At 35.6% G+C, this 22,419-nt stretch overlaps 1 protein-coding gene across 4 annotated transcripts in view; it reads left to right on the top strand.

The window, feature by feature from the left end:
* LCOR (ligand dependent nuclear receptor corepressor) overlaps nucleotides 1-22,419 on the top strand; it is a 137,054-nt gene that overhangs the window by 94,670 nt on the left and 19,965 nt on the right. For 3 of the 4 annotated variants that reach the window (XM_028098598.1, XM_028098597.2, XM_088019806.1), the window contains exon 7: nucleotides 1,384-1,477. In XM_028098598.1, coding sequence (XP_027954399.1) covers nucleotides 1,384-1,477 — 94 coding nt within the window. Of the gene's footprint in view, nucleotides 1-1,383; nucleotides 1,478-4,037; nucleotides 10,815-22,419 lie in introns of those variants that run through there. The other variant, XM_028098600.2, reaches the window with a different exon arrangement.

Raw genomic sequence — 22,419 nt, 5'->3', positions numbered from 1 at the left:
AATGAAATCACAGTATATTTAGTATATTTAAGTAGACTTAAAATATATTGCCTGTTTGATTAGACAGATTTGGAAGTCTTTAAATAATGGTGTCTTTGGTTGGAACTATTTTAAGCAGTGTATTTGCTTAATAGATGTCTAATTGGGTTAAGATTCTTAATAGGACACTTCGTTCTATAAGATTACAGTTATATTTTTAGAAATATTAGTGACTCTAAAGGACAACACTTACTTTCTATGAGTGTGGGATTTTTGGTTTACAAACTCAGTCACATTTATTTCTAACAGCATGAAATCAGGAATGATAGTGTCTTCAGACACAAGTCGTATGTAGGTTCTATATTGGGGCAGTTTTTAACATAACTAGATAGAAAGTCCTCTCTGCTGACCAACTAAAAAGCAGAGGCATGGAATATTAGCTTGCTTTGTTAATTTTGGACAGAATGGCAGCTTTAAAAGTTGTCCAGATGAGGAGTTTTCCTTTTTAGACATGTCTATGAGGGAACAAAGTCTTTGTGGGAAAAGAAGGTCTTCTAATTTTATGTTTTAATAGTATGAATTTGTTATTTGGTCTAGCTTCAGTAAAAAAAAATGACTAAACATCTGGGCTGTCATCAGTATCAAGACTATTTCTTCTTTCTTTCCCTAAACTTTGCTCATTAGTTTGTAATAGCTTATTAATTGAAAAACCTTGCCTTTATAGATACCAAGAAGGGAATTTTGAATCTCTGCAGATTTTTTCTAAAAGATTGAATCCAGATACACATTTTTTTGCAGATATGTCTAAAGAGTAATTAGGCCACATGAAAATTATAAACAGTTAACATCTGATTCACTTTACGGACTATTTTGTATATACATGTAATTTAACCATATAAACTTATATTTTAAAATGATTTGTGTTATATAAAATTTTCTAAATCCAACTTTTATGTACTTATAGTGTTTCAGGTAGACTTAGCTCTTGAGGAATTTGGTTTTATAATTTGTATGATGTGGTATTAAAAACTCACGTGCTTTGATAAAGGTAAATTTAGAAAATGGAGTCTAATAGTTCTATTACAGAACTTCATACTGTGTAACTGCGATTTCTAATATCTCACTATATCCTAACATCTTCAGTGATATGCTGTACCTTTTGCCCTACTGATAAAATATTTAACCCTTGGAGATATTAGATATAACAAGCTTTGCTAAATGTATGTCACTTTACGAGGGAAAATAATCCTGATTCTTCTATTAACGAATTGACTTCATAACTCAATATATGGCTAGTGTATCTGCATGGTTGACTGGGCCTATTGCTTTGTCACTTTTGGTCTGTTCAGTCCACATTTGTTCCTAGTTTTTAATATCCTCAGGTGTTTGTTTGTGTCTCTACAGACGGTGTACTTGATCTGTCCACTAAGAAAAGTCCGTGTGCTGGCAGCACATCCCTGAGCCATTCTCCAGGCTGCTCCAGTACTCAAGGGAACGGGTAAGGGAAAATATTTGTAGCCTTCCACAGTTTTATAGGGGACAATTTATCAAAGATTGGTACAAATCTCCATTATATGTTTTTTAAAAAAATCTTCAGAGTAACAGTCTTGTAAGTGGGCCTTTAGTAAGTTACTTAGTCCATCTCTCAAGTAAAAACACAATTTGTGAAGTCCAGAAATGACTAGTGTAGATCAGTTTTGCCAGATCACTACAGATAGTGAGTGAATGAAAATATGGCAAGAATGTCTTTGGCCTTTTTGTTGTTGAGTGTTTGAGAGGGGGAAACCTAACCTAAATAATTACAGGGTTCAGATGTAAGGCAGTATTATGTGTGCTGAAGTTGTTGAATAAAAATTGGGCTCCAGTACTTAACTTGGCATCTCTAATGGAGTGTGTGGGTATGTGGAGGCTGTTCATTTTTTTCTTGTTTGTTTTGGTTTGGTTTGGTTTCATTTGTTGATTTGAACTGCAGTTTTAACTGTGTGTGGCAGTTCAGAAAATGTAATTGTATGTATTTTTTGTTTTTTAAGTGGTTAAGACTATAGATGTTGGGATAATCATCTTATGCTACCAAGACATTATTATTACATGCTCAGTTTTGATAACTCTTAGCAAAGTAAAGTGAATTTTCTGACCACCTAATTTTATAGTGTAAGAATTGTCTTAATTCTCCCTCTACATGTACAAATAAGCCACTTACAAAAGTCAGGTATTAATGAAGACATTTAAATACCATATTGGTAAGGATGTCCATAAAATTGTGTTGTAACCAAAAATCAACTTCATATATGAAAAGTAACTTTGGTAAGTTAAATTAGTTAATATGTAGGTTCATTTAACTTTTAGAATACCAACATAGGGAAGTTGTTTAGATGTTAAAGAAATAAGTACACACTAAATGGACTAACCTTTTTCAACTTACTCTTAATTACCTTCAAATTGAAGAATTCCTTTGCTGACTTCTAAAATGCTGCCTTTATTTTCTCTAAAATTCCATCATTTTCCTTTTTCTCTCCTCCTTTATTCAGTCTAAAAGTAACTTATTGATTTAATGCAGTTTGCATAGTTTACCAATCTTTTTTTCTTAAGCCCTTCTTTTCACTATAGTTTATATTAGATACAAGTCATTGTGGTCCCAAATCATTGGATTCCATTTATATATCAGAAAACTTGAATTGTGTAATTAAGAACACATGTAGGAGAAGCCTAAGTGTGGTTTGCATAAATGAATCCCTTGTTTAAGATTTAGTTTAAACTTGGCCACCCAGTCCATGTATAATATGGTTGAAGTTGCTGTGGTTGACCCCTCTGAATGGAAAGAAAATGTTTTTTATGTGTATGATTTTCTGGAAGACAAAAGCACTGATAAGACTGCCCATCTTTTAGTTGATTATTAATTATTATCTTTATTATGTTATTTACTGATAATAGCACAGAATCCCTGTAGACTTTTGGAGAACATAGCTGGTTTATCATTATTTCTTCGAAGTTCCACTTTTGTGCCTAGTAAATGTAATTACTACCCTTGGGCATGCTTTACCAGTTACCAGTTTTATCATTGATAATATTTATCTATTGTGAAAATGGAAACCTTATGAATTAACTTTGTGTAAATAGTTGACTTTTTAAACATTATTTGAGAGCTATCCACTTAAAATTTCAAAATTTATATTTGATATTTTAAGAAGAGACACTTTTAATTAAAGAAAACTGCTACAAATTGCTTACATACCTCTGACAGTAATAACTTTGAGTAGAACTTAAGGAACAAAGTTTGGGGAAAATAAAGGGCAGTTTCTTTAAAGATTGGATTATTTCAAGTGGAAAATTAGTGGTACTCATGTGTCTGCAACTAATAGTGTTTTAAAATGAAGAAGTGTGGTAAGTTATAATGCGATGGGTATTTTGGTTTGTTTTGGTTTGGGTTTTCCCCTTGGGGCTGGTAGCCATACTTTTTTTTTCCCCAAGCAAAATAAGAAATGTTATTTGAACTTGTTTGGTTTTGATAATGAACATCAACTTGTTTGTGGGATAAATGAGTAATTATCTATGGGTTCCACCACTGTAAATCGTTCCAGTTTTATAGCTGGTTGTCATGAATGTTGAATATGTTACATTAAAATAAATAATTTGGCTTACTCTTTTATTACTGTACTTGTTTAGTGGTAACGTCACATTGGTAACACAATTCTGTGTAGATCTATGGAGACTTGATGATTACTTTGTAATTAATAATTAAGGTGCTATTTTCAGACAGTTGCGCGAAACTTTTTCTCCGAAAATTTGTGAACCCAACCAGAGACCAGCTGACAGGTTTAATTTTTCTTTGCCCAAAAAGCTCCTGGTTTTTTTTTTTCTTTTTTCCTTTTTCTTTTTTTGTGAACAAGTTCTAAAACTAACTGCCGAGACCACTTTTTTTTTAATTTTAGAGAAAAATAAATAAATAACACAAAGTGATGTTACCCAAGCAAGGCCTTCTAATAAAGGAGTGGTCCCCTCACCCATCCCTCCCTACCTGTGCAAGTCCTGCTCACATCAGTTTCCTTCCATCCAATTAGGCGACCTGGGAGACCCAGCCAGTACCGCCCAGACGGACTTCGGAGTGGTGATGGGGTACCTCCAAGAAGCTTACAGGATGGAACCAGGGAAGGTTTTGGACACTCCACATCACTCAAAGTTCCATTGGCTCGATCCCTGCAGATTAGTGAAGAACTACTGAGCAGAAACCAATTGTCCACAGCTGCCAGCCTTGGGCCATCTGGATTACAGAATCATGGACAACACTTAATATTATCCAGGGAAGCCTCTTGGGCAAAACCACATTATGAGTTCAACCTCAGCCGTATGAAGTTCAGGGGAAATGGTGCACTCAGCAACATCAGTGACCTTCCTTTTCTTGCAGAAAACTCTGCCTTTCCAAAAATGGCACTTCAAGCAAAACAAGATGGAAAAAAGGATGCGAGCCATGCATCTCCTGTAGACTTAAAGATACCACAAGTTCGAGGAATGGATCTTTCTTGGGAATCTCGCACTGGTGATCAGTACAGCTATAGCTCTTTGGTAATGGGTTCACAAACGGAGAGCGCGCTTAGTAAAAAGTTAAGGGCTATTCTTCCAAAACAAAATAGAAAAAGCATGTTAGATGCTGGACCCGATTCTTGGGGCTCAGATGCTGAGCAGTCTACCTCTGGACAGCCATATCCCACATCGGATCAAGAAGGAGACCCTGGCTCCAAGCAGCCTCGGAAGAAAAGAGGGCGTTACAGACAGTACAACAGTGAGATACTGGAGGAAGCAATCTCAGTGGTTATGAGTGGAAAAATGAGTGTTTCCAAAGCTCAGAGTATTTATGGGATTCCCCACAGTACACTGGAGTACAAAGTAAAGGAGAGGCTGGGCACTTTGAAAAACCCTCCAAAGAAAAAGATGAAATTAATGAGGTCGGAGGGGCCAGATGTTTCTGTAAAGATTGAATTAGATCCCCAGGGAGAGGCAGCACAAAGTGCAAATGAATCAAAAAATGAGTAGGAATACTGTAGAGTGCCAATTACTGTACAGACTGGGTGAGCACTACTGCATTGTTCAGCTATCATTGCTTACACCTGACTCCATTTACTGTGACACTTGTTTCTTTGCAGATTTTGCATTGACTTGTGTGTACAGAGGTGAAAGGTGCATTCTGAATGTTGCATATTTTAAAATTTTCATGTGCAGTATGGCTCGGGATATTGTTTGGCCTTTTTGCATGTTTCTCTACAAAAGAGAATTGAGTTACCTCACAGAGAACAGATACATGGAAGTGGACTCCTTGCCTGTAGAGCCTGCATGCTTTTCTTTCTTTTTTTTTCTTAAGTTATATTTGCCTTTATTTAAAAAAGAAAAGAAAAGAAAAGAAAAAAGCCCCCTTCTAGAAACCACCTCTGTCATACTGGGAGCTTTATCATTACAAATTGGAAAGCCATCTTATAAAATCATTCATGTTTCTCTTCTACATTTCAACTAATTGAAGGATTAAACTAAAGAAAAAAAATCCTAGGAACAATGAACCTTTGAATTTAGGAAATTTGGTTATTCAGTGATATGTAATTATTCAGGTCAATTTACATTTTATGATTTTCTTCTCACTATTAAATTTACTTAACAAATCAGCAATCTGTTTAGTGCTCACCCAGAGGGAAAGGAGGTGGAAAATGTGCACACACTACCTTCAGAAATCCTTTGGTTAATTACTTTGTAACACTACCTTTGCTGTAATTTTATTTGGTATTTTCTAAGGGTAGAATTTGGTCTCACCAACAAGTGAGGATATAGCCTTATCTCATGGAGGACGAGCTCCGTTCTTACTCAGGAGCAGTCAGGGTACATTACATAAAACAATAGAGGATGCCTCATTTTAACAAAGTTTCTTTGTATTCTTAAAACCTTTTACAGATTTGATCATGTGCTAACTAACGACTGGATGTCGTTGCAGCAACTAGTTTAAGATATTCAAGATCTGTTTATTGGGGAAAGGGAGAAGTAAGGAAAGAAGTGTGTTTAAGTAATTATATTGCAAAAGTGGTGTCTAGATTTTACAGCCTCAGTAGTCTGCCCAAATATCCACATGAATGAAGGATCCATGTTTGTGGTGAGAGAAAAAAACACAACCCCAAGGTAACCTAATACGATTTAGGTTGCATTTCACATCTAATGATAGTTCAGTCAGCATTCAAGCTCAGTAGAATTTCTCTTTTTAACTAATCCAGATACTAGAACAAGGGGGGAAGGGTTGTTTTTTAGTTTTTATTTAATTTGTTGCTTTCAGCTTTCTTTATTCTTTTCTTTTCTTTTCCTTTTTCTTTTCCTTTATTTTCTTTTGCATCCTGCATTCTATCCCCTACTTAACTTTTTCTGATATTTAGCTGATTTTTATGGTTATTTAGCACACAATTCAGGACTTTTCAGATCATGTTTATATAAGCACTCCATGAAGAGCATCTAAGCTTTTTTTGAGATGGGCTTTTCAAATTACAGTAATTAAATTCAGAATATTTATTTCCTACAGTTTTTTGCAAGAATAAGTGATAAAGCCCATGAAATTTAATTTTGCCTTGTGACCAAATTAAAATTACTGTTGGTGCAAAAACGAAATCCACACCACATACACCCTATCTAATCTGCTGAGAAAGGTGGTCAGGCCCTTCTAAATGCTTAACCAGAAACAAACAAAAAGTCATTAGAGTTTTTGTGTAAAATAAAATAAAACTTGGAGCATTAAATTGAGGCTGATGGTTTCAGATGGATACTAAGAGATTGAAGAGAAGTAGGTCCAGATATTCCCAAGGCATAAATTCTTGCCTGGCAACTTTGGAGCAGTTAATTAGGTAAAGGATAGTTTTCCCTCAGCAACCTATGTGTTCAAAGGTTAGGCACACCATTGCTGTTATTGAAATACATGCACTGCTCATTCTTGACATAGCCTGGGCTTGGGTTCCTCTTTTGGTTTGGTTATTTTGTGTAGCAGTTTAATCTGTGGATGACTGAGCCTGTTTCTCTTAGCTTTCTAGTCTCAACAGAAAAAGGAGCTTGGGTTGGGTTCAGAGCAGTATATGACTCTGCAATATTTTCTAGCCTAGCTAGAAGTTGCAATAAAAATATTTTATGAAATATATGGTTTTCATCTGCAGTTGAAGGAAGTTATAAAAAGTTTGCTGAAAGCAAAGGGCTAAGCTTGTGAAGGAATGCCTCCTTTGTTCCACACTCAGTAATTTGTCACACACAATTAATTGCAGCCATGGTACCTTTTTGCCTGACGTTTGGGGAAAAGGTCCTTTGAGGAATTAATTTGTGCTTGCTTTTATCCCCTCTCAGAAAGGCATCATTAAAGGCCCATTTAAAAATCTGGCCCTAAAAGTTCAACTTTTGTAGTTTTACTGTTCAGAGAGGTTTAATCCTGTGTGGTAGTCTATAAAGTGATGTATGAGTTATGTAAATTTTGTCATTGTAGTGTACATGGAGTGATCATTTTACTAACATAAATATTTTCTATGTGTGTTTCAGTGGATGACAATCGAGCAGCAGAAGAATGGTGTGCCTACCCTTTAATGCTGCAGTTTAAATAAGAGAACTTGTATTGTGTCATTTCAGATTGTAGGCTGAGACTTGTAAATAGTGAAAATTTGAGTACTTCTATTATTTGTTTTGGTTAGAAAGTGAATTTAAAAACAAACCAAACTCTAAACTTTCTCAGATTAAAAGTCCTGAGACCTGAAGATTGTAATATTCATGTCTGTGAAGCTTTTAAACATTACACTTGAGATCAGTCATGACTTGATATTCAGGTAAATTTTCTTTTCCAAGAAGCTTTTGAATAAGCATATTTCCTCCAAAGGTCGGTCGGTCTCTTTTTTTTTTTCTTTTTTGAGTGTAGATTATTTTAAAGCACTAATTGCATTACATTGGTAACTGCAATATAAAATAGCCATTATTGTTTTGTGAAGCATGGTTGAAATTAGATAGTGGTCCCTTTTAAATTTCATGAGCCTCTCAGAAAAAAATCTTTAAAAAAAAAAGTACAGAAAGCTGCTGAATATTTCAAAAGATATATATTTTACCTTATTGTAGGTTTGTAAAGTTAGTTGGTAATATTCAGGTGCACTTTTAATGTTAAATTTTGTGTTCAGAGTTCCATTATACCATGTATTTCTCGGAGGTGGCTCATCACATGGCTGGCTGTCAGTCTTGGTGCCGCAGTGATCTTTTAATATTTGATTTCTCTCTTGATTTGCCACTGTTCTGTATTGGCACTTTCAGTGTAGATATTCTAGTTTGGGGACGTCCTGATAAATGTGTAATAGAGATTGGTCTATTCGCATGCTTAATTTCTGCTTATCAGAGTTTTGCATGGCCCAAACAACAGTTGACCATTTTTATGGTATGGGAAAGTATAGTTCACAGCTGTCTTTGTCACAAAAGCCTTTTCTCCTCTCATTCTCCAGTAGGCAGATGATGACATTACTCAAACTAATGTTAGGAGATAATGTGTTGAAAATCAATTCTTGAGGGGTTTTTTTTGTTTTGTTTTTTAGATGAGAGAACATTGATATTATAGAATAGATATGCTATGGCACTATAAAGTCAAAAATACTGAATAATCCTGTGGAAAGATATCTAGTTGGTATTTTTATCATTAGCTTTCTCATTTTTCAGACAGTTGAGTCATGAAGCTTGATAGTAATGTAATGTACTATATTACTTTGTTCAGTAGGCTTTCTAGTGACTCTGAACTATGTTTGTGATGAGCTATACACTTTTTTCTGTTCCCCAAATACCATGAAGGACAAAGGTCTCTCTTTCAAGAAACATAATTTATATTTGTGTATAATACTTTTTAATATTAAGTTTGTTGTTCCTCTGAAGTGTAGGTGTTGCTTGATAAACCTTTGCTGCAGCAGATCATGAATATGAGTAAGGCTTTGTGTGATAATAGGGGTCCTTATGTGAAGTTAATTACTGTTCAGTTCTGGTGAGCAAGCTCAACAAGTGTGAAGTGTGTATTAGCTTTATTTGGTACACTTTTACTTTACAATATTGAAGTGCTTTTAGAACTCTGGTTATCTTATATAAACCATTACCTCAACCAATTGGCATTTTCATTCCCCAACATTTTACCTGAGCTATAATATGAGCTATATGGGATCAGATAGTAACACAATAAGGCACAATGAGAAGTTTAGTCCCAATTTTCTGGAGAGAACTCTAAATTAGACTAAAAATGACTACCTGCAAAGGCCCATATCATAACTACCTTCTGTCATGAGGCAGTACTTAGTAACCTTTGAGCTGCTAGTGAGCTATGATGTGTTCTCCCCCTGCCCAAGTAAGCACATGGTGCAAGGCCTGGTTCTAAGCCTTGGTGATTCTCTTACATTTCATTGACCCATAATAGTGAAGCTTGGACTCAGTTATTTTTTTTAAAACAAATTAATGAGTCAACCCAATGTCAGAACCTGAAATTGTTTTGAGTAGTTACAGCAGATAAGTGACTGTTCGGTGTCATTTTCTTTAACAGCTATTGTCTCTCTAGATTTAATTTTGAACCACGTATTTTTGCTTTTGTGATTATTCTTTCTTTAAATGCTAGAGGTTGTTTTTGTATGAGCCATCTTTTTCTATATATTCAGGTTGCTGTCATTGGTGATAGAATATCGCAATAGACTGAATTGCTCCACTTAATCTTTTATGGAAGACATTGAAAGTTATAGGTTAAATTTTGACCTTCATTGAAGATACCAAAAATTGTTTTCCTTGTAACCTTTCCATTGTAATTAGGTCTTCATTAATACTGTGGTCAGGCCAGTGTTATTAGATGGCTTTAGCCAAACGGCCCATTTTGAAGACTGTTAAGCTATATAGGGGCTTAAAAAATTGATTGCTTTCAAACTCTACTGAAAAGGAAAGAAGTATAATTCTGGTACAAGGAATGCAGACCTCCAAAGTCTTCTTAGTTTTTTTTTTTTTTTTTTTTTTGATTCGTTCTGTCCTTGAGACTTACAGGATTTGTGAACATGGTGACTGAAGGGAAAATAGAGGAAATTCTCTGCATGTCCTCTCTCTCTTGTTCCCAGATAAACTCACAGTTGCCTTTTGAAAAAACAGACATTAGCCCCGTGGCTGTGTGCCCTGCATGTTACGAAGGGGATGGGGTGGTAAGGAGTAGGATGGGAGGATGTAGACTTGAGAAGAAGCTCAAGATTCCGGACTATGATACTAACAGTGAGTCACAGGATAGATAATGTGACAAAGTTGGGCCACCTTCCTCTGATAGAAAAATCTTGTAGGTGGTTTGAAAATGAGAATCAAGGCTAATTAATGTTGATTTGACACTAAAACATGAGTTAATTCTGCAACTATTTGGGGGGTAATTTTAAGGTTTCCAGTTCATTTAGAGCTGTATCGATAAATGCTGAAAAACAAGCACTTTTAGTTAATCATCGATTTATTGGATGTAGCAAATATTATAATCATAATATTTAATCTTTATAGTTTGAATATGGAAATGAACTCTTTACCCCATCTTGAACTGTCTTTGAACAGATTCAAGGTGATCTTTTCAACACTGGAAATGACCCTACACACATACCAAAAAAAAATCTAAAGCAGTAAGACGTATTTGAAGATCCATACCTCTTAGACTTTTTAGATTTGTCTTGGGAAAGAATTTATGAACCTATAACCAGTATTAGTGCAGTCTTGGGTTCCTTGTTCTGCATAATTGCACCCTTTCTCAGGTATGTCCTGAAAACATAAATTTTAAAATAATCTCTTTAGAGATTAGATTCTCAGTGGATAGTGTGTAAGGGGACTGGGGGAGGGGGGTGGGGGGGTTGGCCACAGGACACTGACACAGTAGAGCAGGGATTTTTAACATTCAATAGCCAAATAGAATTTCAGTCTAGAATATTTTTACCCCCTCAGAGTAAGTGAAACATTACATCTATTATTTGGTAAATACCCGGTGCTACACTCCTAAAAGTCTTTTTCTTTCATCCAGGTAACTTTTTTTTCCTGCTTGGTGGAAGGGTATATAGTAAACTTTACTGTCACTAGGAAAGCACTTGTCCGAAATGTTTAAAGTACTAGAAAAGGGATAATTCAGCACTTTTTCTGTTACAACACTAAAGTCTTAATTTATCTTCAGAGTCTTAGGTACTGTAAGTTTTAGCGTGATTATTTAAAAATATAAAGCATAACTACATAATATGGGGTCAGATCACATTTATATAAATAATTCTTGTCTTATTAAAAAAAAAAAAGACAACATTCTGTACCTTTCAAGCAATTCCAAATGATTGCCTCACGTTTCCCATTTCATTAAGCATTTCAGGCTTAAGAATTTGGAATTTGAGAGGAGGTGAGGGGAAAATTCCCCAACATGGAAAATTGTGTCAGACCATTTTAGAGAAATAAATCACTAGGAAAATGGGTAGGGATTCTCTCTCCCTTTAAGTCTTCAGGGAATGAGCAGTATTTAGAATCTTTGGCTGAAATTCAAGCCTTTTTACTGTGTAAATTTTTAATATTAATTCACTGACATGCTTTTTACATCAGAGGACTGAAAATGGATCTTAATGTTTTTAAGTTGTGGAAGGGTATATTTCTAAAATGAGGGGGGATAATTAACTAGGTTAGTATACCAGCATTAGTAAGTTTAAGGAATTTTAGTATGTAATAGCAAAGTGTTTGATTAAAAGTTTAATCCTATATTGCTAGTCGAAATTAGTTACATTCTGATATAGGAAAGATTAATAGTCATTGGATATTGATATGCTGTGCTGTCAGAAAACCAGACTAAGATAGAAACCTTTATCTGACTCCCACATGTTGCTTGTTCTGATGGGATGTATACTTTACAGCAGCTTATTGCTGCTTTGAGAAGAAATGTATAAACTATACATTTGGAGTGTTTGCATATAATTCTTTATAACCTCCACTTTAAACTGTCAGACATTGGTATTTTATCAGTCCACACTGTTAAATAAAACTAATGTTCTTAGGAATCCAACTTGTACACACTGTTTAAAAACCCTCAGGGACAGTTTACACACTATTCTCACTCAATTCAGGTACTTTGATGCTATTCTTAAACCTAACAGTGACTTGTATTTTTCTGTTTTGCTTTTATTTCGACGTGCTGGTAGCACATCCTTGATGAATGTCAACTTAAAAAACTCAGTTCAGGTATCCAGGTATAACTCAGCCAAACAGATTTTAAAGCTGCATATAACTCTCCAGCACACGGTGCCTCACACTCTTATAGTGGCATTCTATATATTCAGTTATTACTACTGAGCAGATAATATGGGGGTTCCTGTTAACAGTGTATTTAAAAAAACAAAATGTGCATAAATGTATAGCCAGCACATGTGTAACACACACACACACACTATATATTTTTAAATGCCACTAATAGCCAGCACAATTAAATGACATTCCTTGCTGCTTCTGTAAACTCTTAACAGATGCAGTTCCTCCTTGATGTGGCTCTTGCTTCTTCACCACACTACTACTGAATTCAAGCACTGGCCCTTGGGTGTCTGACCTCTACATTCTAGTTTATGCAATGTCTTTTTAGAGAATTCTGTGCACTGGCCACTGTGATGGAACCGTTGGGCCAGTAGTGCTCTGAGTTTATTAGTAGTGATTCTGCCAAAGTTGGTGTTGTAACACGAGTATGTAAATGTCAAAAAATTAGCAGAGGTCGAGGTCTCCATATCAGCAGACAGTTTTGTCAGTATATTTTGTAGCCTTGAAGTCCTCAGTGACAAGTTTCTAATGATGTGAAGTTCTAATTCCAGTGTTTTAGTCCTTTGCATCTTTACTGTTAAGACTTGTCTACTAGAGGTCTTTATTCTTTAAGACTCCTTTTGTTTTCTACAGTACTATCTGTGGTTAACAAAATAGATTATTCCTCTGCTTTAATATTTGATATCTTACATCTAAAAGGAACTCTCCATATATAAAACCCATAGCTTTTGAAGATACAGAAAATGGCATCTTTCAGATTTCTAGAAGTTCAAGTGTCATGCAACAAAACAGGAACCCCCTTTACTCTTATGGACCTCATTTCAATATACTGTTTACAGTTTGACGGAATTGTATAATTTAATATTTCTCTTGTACTGTAGTTTATATTTATTTACAGATTTTTTTTTTGTACTGTGTGATTTGAACTTTTTGTTCCTTGCTATGATCAATGTTTATGTAGTAGAGCACTTATGATCACAAATTAAGTTTTTTGGTTTGATTGCACTACATTAAATTTTTAAATGCAGTTCTGATTTTTGACTGGACTAAAATAAGCTGTGTCTTAATGTATGTGATGAGTACTTAAAATTTTAATCCATGTGGTCCCCTTTTTTTTGCATTGTATGTCAGAAGCGCTAGTTCTTTCGTGCATGTGTAAGATTTAATGGTTCCATTGTATTATTTGACCATGACATTTTGGAGAAACATTCCCAGCTGTAATGTTGTGTATGGTAGTTCTCACTGGATGCTAGACTTTTCAAAACCACTATTCTTCTAATAAATTTTGTTGTGAAAAGCTGTTTTAAAAGCTTGGTTTCTACTTCTTAAGATTTTAATGCGTTTTTACAAAGTCCACAGAAAGGGTAAGATTTCCAGGTGTACTGTAAATGTACGTGGTAATCGAAGTTCGTAATTTTTTTAATGGTAAATTCTTTCCAGATGACCTCTTAGGTAACTAGAAGTTGTTGTTTTCAAAATTGTGCTTTGGTATTTGGGTGCCACACTGCCTTGTCATTCTGTGCCTTTACTAATTTGATGCTTCCCATCCTCCGTTTTCTTTGTTTGGATTATTCACTTTAAAAAGTTTTTTTCAGCTAGACAAGATTTATATTGATATTTTCATAATACCTGCTTTTGCTGGGCTTATGTAATTTTCTGAAAAATCATAATTTCCCCAGAGTAAAACTTTATGCTGGAGTTGATTGCTAAAATAATGATTTACTGAGTTTTGTTTGCTCTTTTCTTGAAGCGCAAGTATGAAAGCAACACTGTCAATCAGTTGAGGTTATTATAGTCGTTCTGATTTCTTGGGAAGGTGCACAATAAAGAACAGCATGTATGTTGCTCAATTGTTTTTAGAAACTACGTATATTAAGAAGTTTTGGATTATGAAGTGATTTCCTGTTGTAAAGTGGTGAAGGGAACAGCTGAATTATAGTGATAAAGATTAGAAATGGTTACAGCAAAGTATTAGAGGAAGCTTTTTCAAAGCTCATGATATACGTACAATTAATGTAGGTTGAAGTGATTTCTGATCATTTCTAATGGCATTTTATATTCACAAATGATGCTATTGTTGGTAGTTGCTCCAGATTATCTTTTAGTTAGTATTTTTGTCTTATTTCTTTGGCTATCTATTTCTACCTTTTGGTCTGATGTTTATAAATTTGGAAATTTGTTGGTACTGAAGGCTTGTTTATTGGCTTCATTTGTTCCCCTTAGTCATGCCACATGTTTATAGAACATTTTTCTTGAAACCTAATTACTACTACTTTGTAAATTTCAAAGCTATAATTACTTGTTTCTTGCCATTATCCATTCTAAACCGGTGGCCAGATCAATATAGTAGGATTATAATCTGGCATCTCATAAATGAATTCATTTTAATGGTCCTTTTTTCGAATTGATACTTAGTTTTTCAATTATAACTTTAAAAAGGACTTACTCCTTCTAATCCAGAATTTTCTTCTCTGATTCTGTTGATACTTTGGAATTAATTCAGGGATTCTTTGTCTTAACAAGGTGTCGGAATCAGGGAAATTGCATAAGGGAAATGGAATGAATGGGAAAATGGAAAATGGGATAGCTTTCTGCAATTGCCTGAGTTGTATAGTTGTTATTTTTTCCTCAAGAACTGTCCCTTTCTCTCACCAGACATTTGTATTGAAATGTAAAAGCATACCTACATCATCGTATGGTGCTAGATTTTGTCGCCAAAGAGTGCAAAATCTTTTTTTCTTAATAGAATTTACTAAGTAATGTGGTAGATAACGGTTCTTGTATTCCAAATGTACACTTTATCATTATCTGCTTCCAGTGGTAAGCATTTAGCACAGGATTTTATTAATCCTTTTCAACTTACAAGTTTATTGGACTTGATGTTTTTGGAGGAAATGGTGTATCAAGCTGGATATTTATCAGGCTGCATTTACAATTGGAGTAGAAAGGCTTTTTTTCAGAGGTTAGTGGAAAAGAAATGTTCTCAAAAACTAGTTAATAGTTTAAGCCGTGGTTTGGTTAGAGTGCAACTTGGAAAGTAAGAACCTGGGAAGTAAGCAAAAATATATAAAAAACTCATAAGGATTAAATCTTGAATCTGAAGCTTTTTATAGGCATGTAAAAACACTATTGTTTATTGACTAGTAGTTTTAAGATGTACTCTCGCCAACCTTATTTAATCAGCAGTATGGAGTGATAAGGGATTATTTGGTACTTTAAATTTCTGTCAACTTGGTATTCTAGCTAGATCACTCATGTTTTCATCTGGAAAATCATAGTGGTAGCCTGAATTGCTGTTTAGGCCTCATTTCACCTCTGAGTCTATTAAATGCAGTCTTCTATTAAATGTGAGACAAATACACTAATTATATCTGTTCTAACGTTGGGAAATAGAATAGCAACCTTTATTGAATAATAAGGTATAAACCTTAGGTCTCCCCTTTGCATTGTAGCATTTTCTAAAGGAAAAACAAATAGATCAGGGTCTCATTTTAGATGCCTTTTATTTAAAACAAGTCTGTTTTTTAAAGTTTATATTATGAACTGTATGAATGTGGTGATACCTTTGCAAAAATTATAAGGTATGTTAATTTTAAAGTGTGTTATTTATAATGTCTATTTCTGTTGTGTGCAGGCTGGTTCTGTTTCGAATATTGGAGCACAAAGAGTTCTGGGGGATCATTGGATATAATCAGTCTCAATTAGAATCAGTCTTTAAGAATGCAGATGCCTGGGTCCTACACCAGATCCACTGCATCAGTTTATAAGCATGAGGCCTGTACATGCTGTATATTTTCAAAATGTAACACAGGAGGTTTTTGTTTTGTTTTGTTTTTCTTTTTGTATTTTTAAAGTTTATTCAGTAGATCTTTTTCTAGTTGTGGCAGAGACACGTAAAACTTAGCATCTCAACCATTTTTAAGTATACAGTTCAGTAGTGTTAGGTATATACACATTGTTGTGACCACAGAAACTTTTGATTAGCCCCCCATTGATTAAATACTGTTTGTCCTGTTCAAATCTTTCATTTTTTTAAATGAAAAACATGGAATGTAAGGAGTTTAAGGGACTTGCCTTCCTCACATAGTATGAGATGCCCTTAATACTCATGATTCCAAACCATTATATCTCTATACCACTTTGGCACTCCTGATTCAACCCTAGAATTAGAATGCGAGGTTTAATCTAATAATTTTCATTTAGGTTCACTTTTAACTTAATTAAATCTGAAGTATTAATTTAGTTTCACTGTTGTGGAGAGTAAATCTACATTATGAAATTACCAATTAAGAAATTATAGTAGAAGCTTACAAACTTAATATTAAATAGAAGTTAGGGTTGTTGACTCAGTGCTAGAGGAAATGAATCTTGAAGAGTAGGTAAGGCATAGAGCGGAGAGAATATCCCAAGTTTAAGAGACAGAATTTGATGGGCCTGCTTTAAAATCCCAGCCCTTCTAATTTCTTCGTACATGACCTTGAACAAGTTATTGAAACTTTGTGAACCTTGGTTTCTTACCTATAAAAGGAAGCTTATACCACCTGCCTCAGAGATTTGATGAGTCTCAAATGAGATTCTGTATGTAAGATACTTAGTACTATGCTGGGCTCTTAGCAAATACTCAAAAAATGCAAGGAGTGAAAGCCTCTGGCAGGAGTTTATTTAGTGTGAGGGATAGGGAAAGTGAGAAAATCAGATTGAAAGTTGTAGAGGAAGTCGTTTGTATTGATTAGGACTTTTTTGAAAGAGGCAGATGAGTTTGTATTAGGGACACTGGTCAGCCAGTCTTTTCACTGCAGTCAGAGACATAAAAGTGTTGGAACTGTGATTAAAACCTGGAATGCTGCTTTTCTTAATTTCTTGGTCCTGTTCCATGGGCATATTATCAGACTATTAGTCATTCTTTGTTTCTTTTCAAAGACTAGACTAACAGTTGTTTAGAAAGTAGAAGATGTTTAAGATTAAAAATTACAAAGTTGGGTAGAATTTATCTGCATTTCCATTGTACACTGAGTTTTTTGTATAGTCAAGGTTGAAGTTTTACATGCTTTGAAGATTTTTCTTTTTACGTGGTGGTAGTTTGAATAACAAAATGTAAGAGCCAAGTGTGGGAGTGGTCACGTGTGCGTGCATATGTGTTTAATCATCAGACCATTAGTTTTCCAGTGAAAGAATTTGGGGAATCTTCTGCCGAAGATTTAGTGATTTTAGCTATACTCTTACCAAATCGAAGTTCTGAGCATTTCAGACAGATCATAGCCAGCACAGTTCAGAGGTGTTCATTCCAGCATCTATTAAATTGACTAGAAACATTTTGCTAGGAAAACCTGGCAGTGTAGCATTAGCTAGATAAAGATGAATTAAAAAGAAAATAACCAGGATAGCAAATTCTTAATGAAGTGCTAGGAATTGGTAAGTCTGTGTAGACCAGTTTTTCAAACTGGATCAACCAGTTGCAACCTTAGTCAGTTGTAAGATCAGTTTAGTGTGTCCTAACCAATAAAAGGGAAAAAGCACATAGCGTATAATAAGGATAAAGACTGTTTCATTGAAATGTGTGTGTCATCATAGATAATGCAAACTGAGATGTGTACTTTATCACTTTGTAAAAAGTATTTCTTACTCTGCTTTGCAGTCAGAACTCTTTGATGTAAACCATACCTTTTCATCCCAATAATTCTGATACCTTGGAGAGCATGCTAGCAACTTCCTGTGTGCTTACAGTTAAGAGCCTACACCTTTTTCTGTCTGATCTTCAAAATTCCCTTCTTCCTTTCCCTGCCTCGTTGATTTGAACTCATGTTCATTGGAAGATTATTCTTTTTTCTTGTGTTTTCTGTTCCTTGTAAAAAGTCTTAGGGAAATTATTTTCACTGCATAGTAATTTATTTGGTTAATTTATTCATTGCTTATTTACACCTGAGGTTATCTGAGCCCCATGTGTTAGGCAGTGAAGCTATTTGAGTTAAAAAGGACAAAGTCCTGTCCTGTACCCAGAGAAGGTTCACAAACCAATGGAGGATATAACCATGTCAACCATTATGTTACCATGCAACGTAAGTGCTATTTAATAAAAGATAGAAACAAACCATGAGAGCAGAGTAAGAAATTCTGACACAGCCCCCAGGGAGAAGGTGCTAAGGAGGATGGAGTATGAGCAGTGGTAAGTTGATAGGTTTTATGCAAAAAAAAAAAAAGTGGTAAGATCAGGGGTGCATGAGTGGCTCACTCAGTTAAGTGTCTGACTCTTGATCTAAGCTCAGGTCTTGATCTCGGGGTCATGAGTTCAAGCCCCACGTCGGGCTCCACCCTGGGCGTGGAGCCTACTTAAGAAAGAAAAAAAAAGTTGTTAAGATCACATTTGGACTTGAAGAAGATGGCAGTTCCGCGTAATGTGAAGCAAACTCTAAAATGAGAAAGTAGTGGCAGGGAGTTTAGAAACACAGTATTCTCCAAGGAAAGTGGAGTCAGTGTAGTTGAACTGGGGAGTGATTGGAAGCAGGAGAAAAGAAGCTTAGGGATAAGGAGTGAGGGGACCAGCCTAAGTTGAGTGTGTGAGTGTGAGTGTGGACACTCGGTCTTCGATATTCCTGAGTGCACACTGAGTATACAGGTGATTCTGCTTAGTTCATCCCATTCCAGCACGTCTCCAACCGTAGACTTGAATTCCCAGAGAGGTGGAGTAGAGAATGATGATAAAGGACTTAATTCCAAGAGCACCACCAGAATGGTAGATCTAGAAGTGCTTTGCTTATCCCTACACTTTAAATCTTAACATATATATGCCTCCTCTAATATTCATGAGATGAACAAGTGATACATGACCTTAAATTTAGGAATCTCTTTTTAAGGTTCTATATTTTACAAAGTGATCTAGTCTTTAAATGGTTACAGTTATTAGAAATGCCTTCCTGATTGACTATCTGACAACGAAAGTAGAATTTGCCACTTTTAAGGCTTACACTGTAGATTTGTATGATTTCAAGAAGGGAGATTAAGAACCTCACGAGAACGCGAGAAAAGTTAGGATCTTGAAGATTCCGTAACAATTACGGAGGGCTCAGGACATTGACAAATATCTGCTGCTGCTTATAATCTGCTAGTCTCCCTCTTCCTTTCACCTGAAAAGAAACTAAGAATGTCTGTCAAAAACATACCACCCTGTTTCTGGAGAGGAAAGAACATTTCTGTTGCTGGGATCTGTCATGTGAACTGTTAAATGTCCTCTTTGTTTTTGTGTCAGCCCCCCATGCCTCCTTTAGAGAACCCTATGCATACACACTGCCTTGCAAAGTGGTGATGTGCATATTGAGTTAATGGTGGTTGTTACCACTATTATTACAAAAGAAATAGACTTCCCTCATAATGGAGTCTTGTCCGGACACCAGGGAAGCCATCCACAGTCCTCGGCTTCTCCTGGACCTTGACAAATGTTTCTTTCCCCTCACCCCATGATGAGGGGATTTAAAAGAGCCCCATGATATGGTGCGTTTTCTTTCATGTGGGGAATGAGCACCTGGTTTCTGCTTAAGCAGTGGTATTTTTCTAGTCCATCATTGTCCTGGTCATTTAAACTGGGAATGAAAAGACAATTTTCCCCCAAAGAGCAACATAGATTTCAATCCTCTGACTAAAAGTCAAAAAGAGAAACAGCTCAGTCAACTGGCTTGTCACGAGCTCTCATGTAATCCTGACCTCCTGAAATGTCAGTTATGCTTTTACCATCCAGATCTCTCCTCACTTTGGCTTCACTAACTGACTAGTGACACACTCTGTTTCAATTCAAAGCAGCCTGAGGCAGAGGTTTGTCCTCTTGGTCTGAAATTATTATATTATTTCCTAAAGACTATTTCAAAGTGTTTTCTAAGAATTTAGTTAAAACACTCATTAGCTTAATAATTTAGGTTTGTGCTCTCACACCAAACCAGTATTTATTTAGCAGTATCATTTAGGGATATTTCTTCCCTCGCTTCCAGGAACTATTATTTTTTAATTCATGCCCTCCAGTCCAAAATCCTGTGTCTTTCACAGCGTATGAGCCTTCTCTCCTTTTGTTTAAATTAATACCCAGATGTAATGTATTTGGTCTTACATGCATAGTCTTATCTGAGATCATAGAAATAAAAATCCATCTGATAGGGAAAAAAAAACTATCAGATGTAAATAGTTCGGCGGAAGCGTCTGTGAACTCATTACTTTCCTAGAAGGAGACAAAAGCATTGGACTGTGGTGCTTAATGACCCCTTGCTCTGACTTTTGTTCACCAAGTAACCTTTTGATTATATTTTGGCTTCCAGGGTGCATTTGCCTATAGGGTGAAAATATGTTAAATAAGAATTTCCTTGATAATTATATTTTATTATAATTTAAGAAATTTGACAATTTGGTTAAATTGAAAAGAAATAGGAGATACAAGGTTTAAAAGGCTTCTATCATATTTAGATCTACTCTGAATCTTTTATCAAAGATACTAAGCCCCAAGATACCGAAAAGTTAGCAAACTATGGCTTCATGCTCAGTAAACACTCCCTGAAGCACTTTTCCTTTCCCCCAATTTAGATTATTCATAGTTTTTGGAATCTTTGTTCGCCCTGCTTCTAGTAAACTTGGCTAGGAACTCAGTAAACTTAGAAAGCTTTTACAAAGAGATTGCAGGTCTTGTTTGAGATCATTAGTTCACTATTTTTCCACTTCACACCTGAACAAGATGCTGTTATGCCATCGGCAGTCACCCAGGGTTTGAAAATAAACACACACACACCCTCCTCCATGTTTTTCCATCTCAGGAGGAGTGATCATTCTCCTTAACCCCAGTTTTGAGAAGTGCTTTTTCTATCTAAATCCATCTAAATTCTCTTTCACAAAATTTGGATTTCAGCCACCTGGAAGTCAGGTATTAAACTGCCTGATTCTAAGAGGTCACTTTCTGTTCTGTGATCTTATTACTCACATTCCTTTGTCACCTTTGTCTACTGTACCCTTTTATGGTTTCTCCTAGTCAGTTCTGTGGAAGGAAAACTTGGTTGTTCAGTAGTTTAGATGTTCAACTAAACTATATATGGCTTTTGGAAAATCTCCATACCACATGCTGCCCACCTTCTCCTCCACTCCACACACACATACAGTAAATGTTGTCATAGCACTTGGAATAGTCCTATATCCAAGTATGGGTGACCAACAAATGTGAAATAGCCAAGGGTAGATGCATTTCCCAGTGCAGAGCAAGGACTTCTCAGCAGACCTATCCAGGCCCTTGGAACACATTTTCTATGTTCAAAGGACCAGAAAATAAGGAATTAGGGAACATAATTTCAGATTATTATCTAGCAAAAAATACAGCTCTTCTTGCCTTGAGGGGAACTAATGATGCATTTTTATGTTTTCTTGTATTTAAGTAGAAGAATCAAGGCGAATTAAAGTACATTTCTTAACTATTTGGTCTACTCTGTCAAGTGTTGTCTCTAGCTTTCTCTCCCCTTCTGTTTTACCAGGACTACCTTCTTCTGCTGCTAAGATCAGCTCCCATAGACACATCACACAGTGTCTTTATTGCTCTTTTGTATTTTGGTCATCACTGATGTTGAATTTGCCATCAAGAGTTTTGTTGGTAGTTAGCAGATATTGGAGAGACTACCTGAATCCATCAAACCCAGATTCTGGAGTCTAAAAATTGTCCTTTCAGCTCTTTGCCATCTCTCTTCTCGTTTTATTTTTTTTTTAAATCTTTGTCTTATTTTTATTTATTTATTTGACAGAGTATACAAACAGGAAAAGCCTCAGAGGGGGGGAGAGAAGCAGGACCTTGGGATCATACCTGAGCTGAAGGCAGATGCTTAACTGACTGAGCCACCCAGGCGCCCCTCGTTTTATTCTTTTACTCTAAGATAACATAAGCATTGACGATCCACCATTTACATTAACCACAGGAATGCTTTTCTTTGGGCATTTAAGTATTGCAGTATTGACAAAGTAGGCGAGCTCAACTGTGTCTAACCTCTGATCTGGAAAAACATCATTGAGTAAATCATTACAGATAGCGTTGTGAAACAACACATCACTCTTAAACTGTGCTTTTCAAAGTAGTTATGAATATTATCTTATCCTTTGACCACACCCTTAAGAATTAGGCATTGAGCTGGGGATAGAAAGACAGAG

The sequence above is a fragment of the Eumetopias jubatus genome, unplaced genomic scaffold, assembly GCF_037043125.1.
Source record: "Eumetopias jubatus isolate StellerSeaLion01/CBP00866 unplaced genomic scaffold, mEumJub1_p1.0 scaffold_17, whole genome shotgun sequence".
In the NCBI taxonomy this organism is placed as follows: Eukaryota; Metazoa; Chordata; class Mammalia; order Carnivora; family Otariidae; genus Eumetopias; species Eumetopias jubatus.
This window is presented reverse-complemented; position numbering and strand designations above follow the sequence as displayed.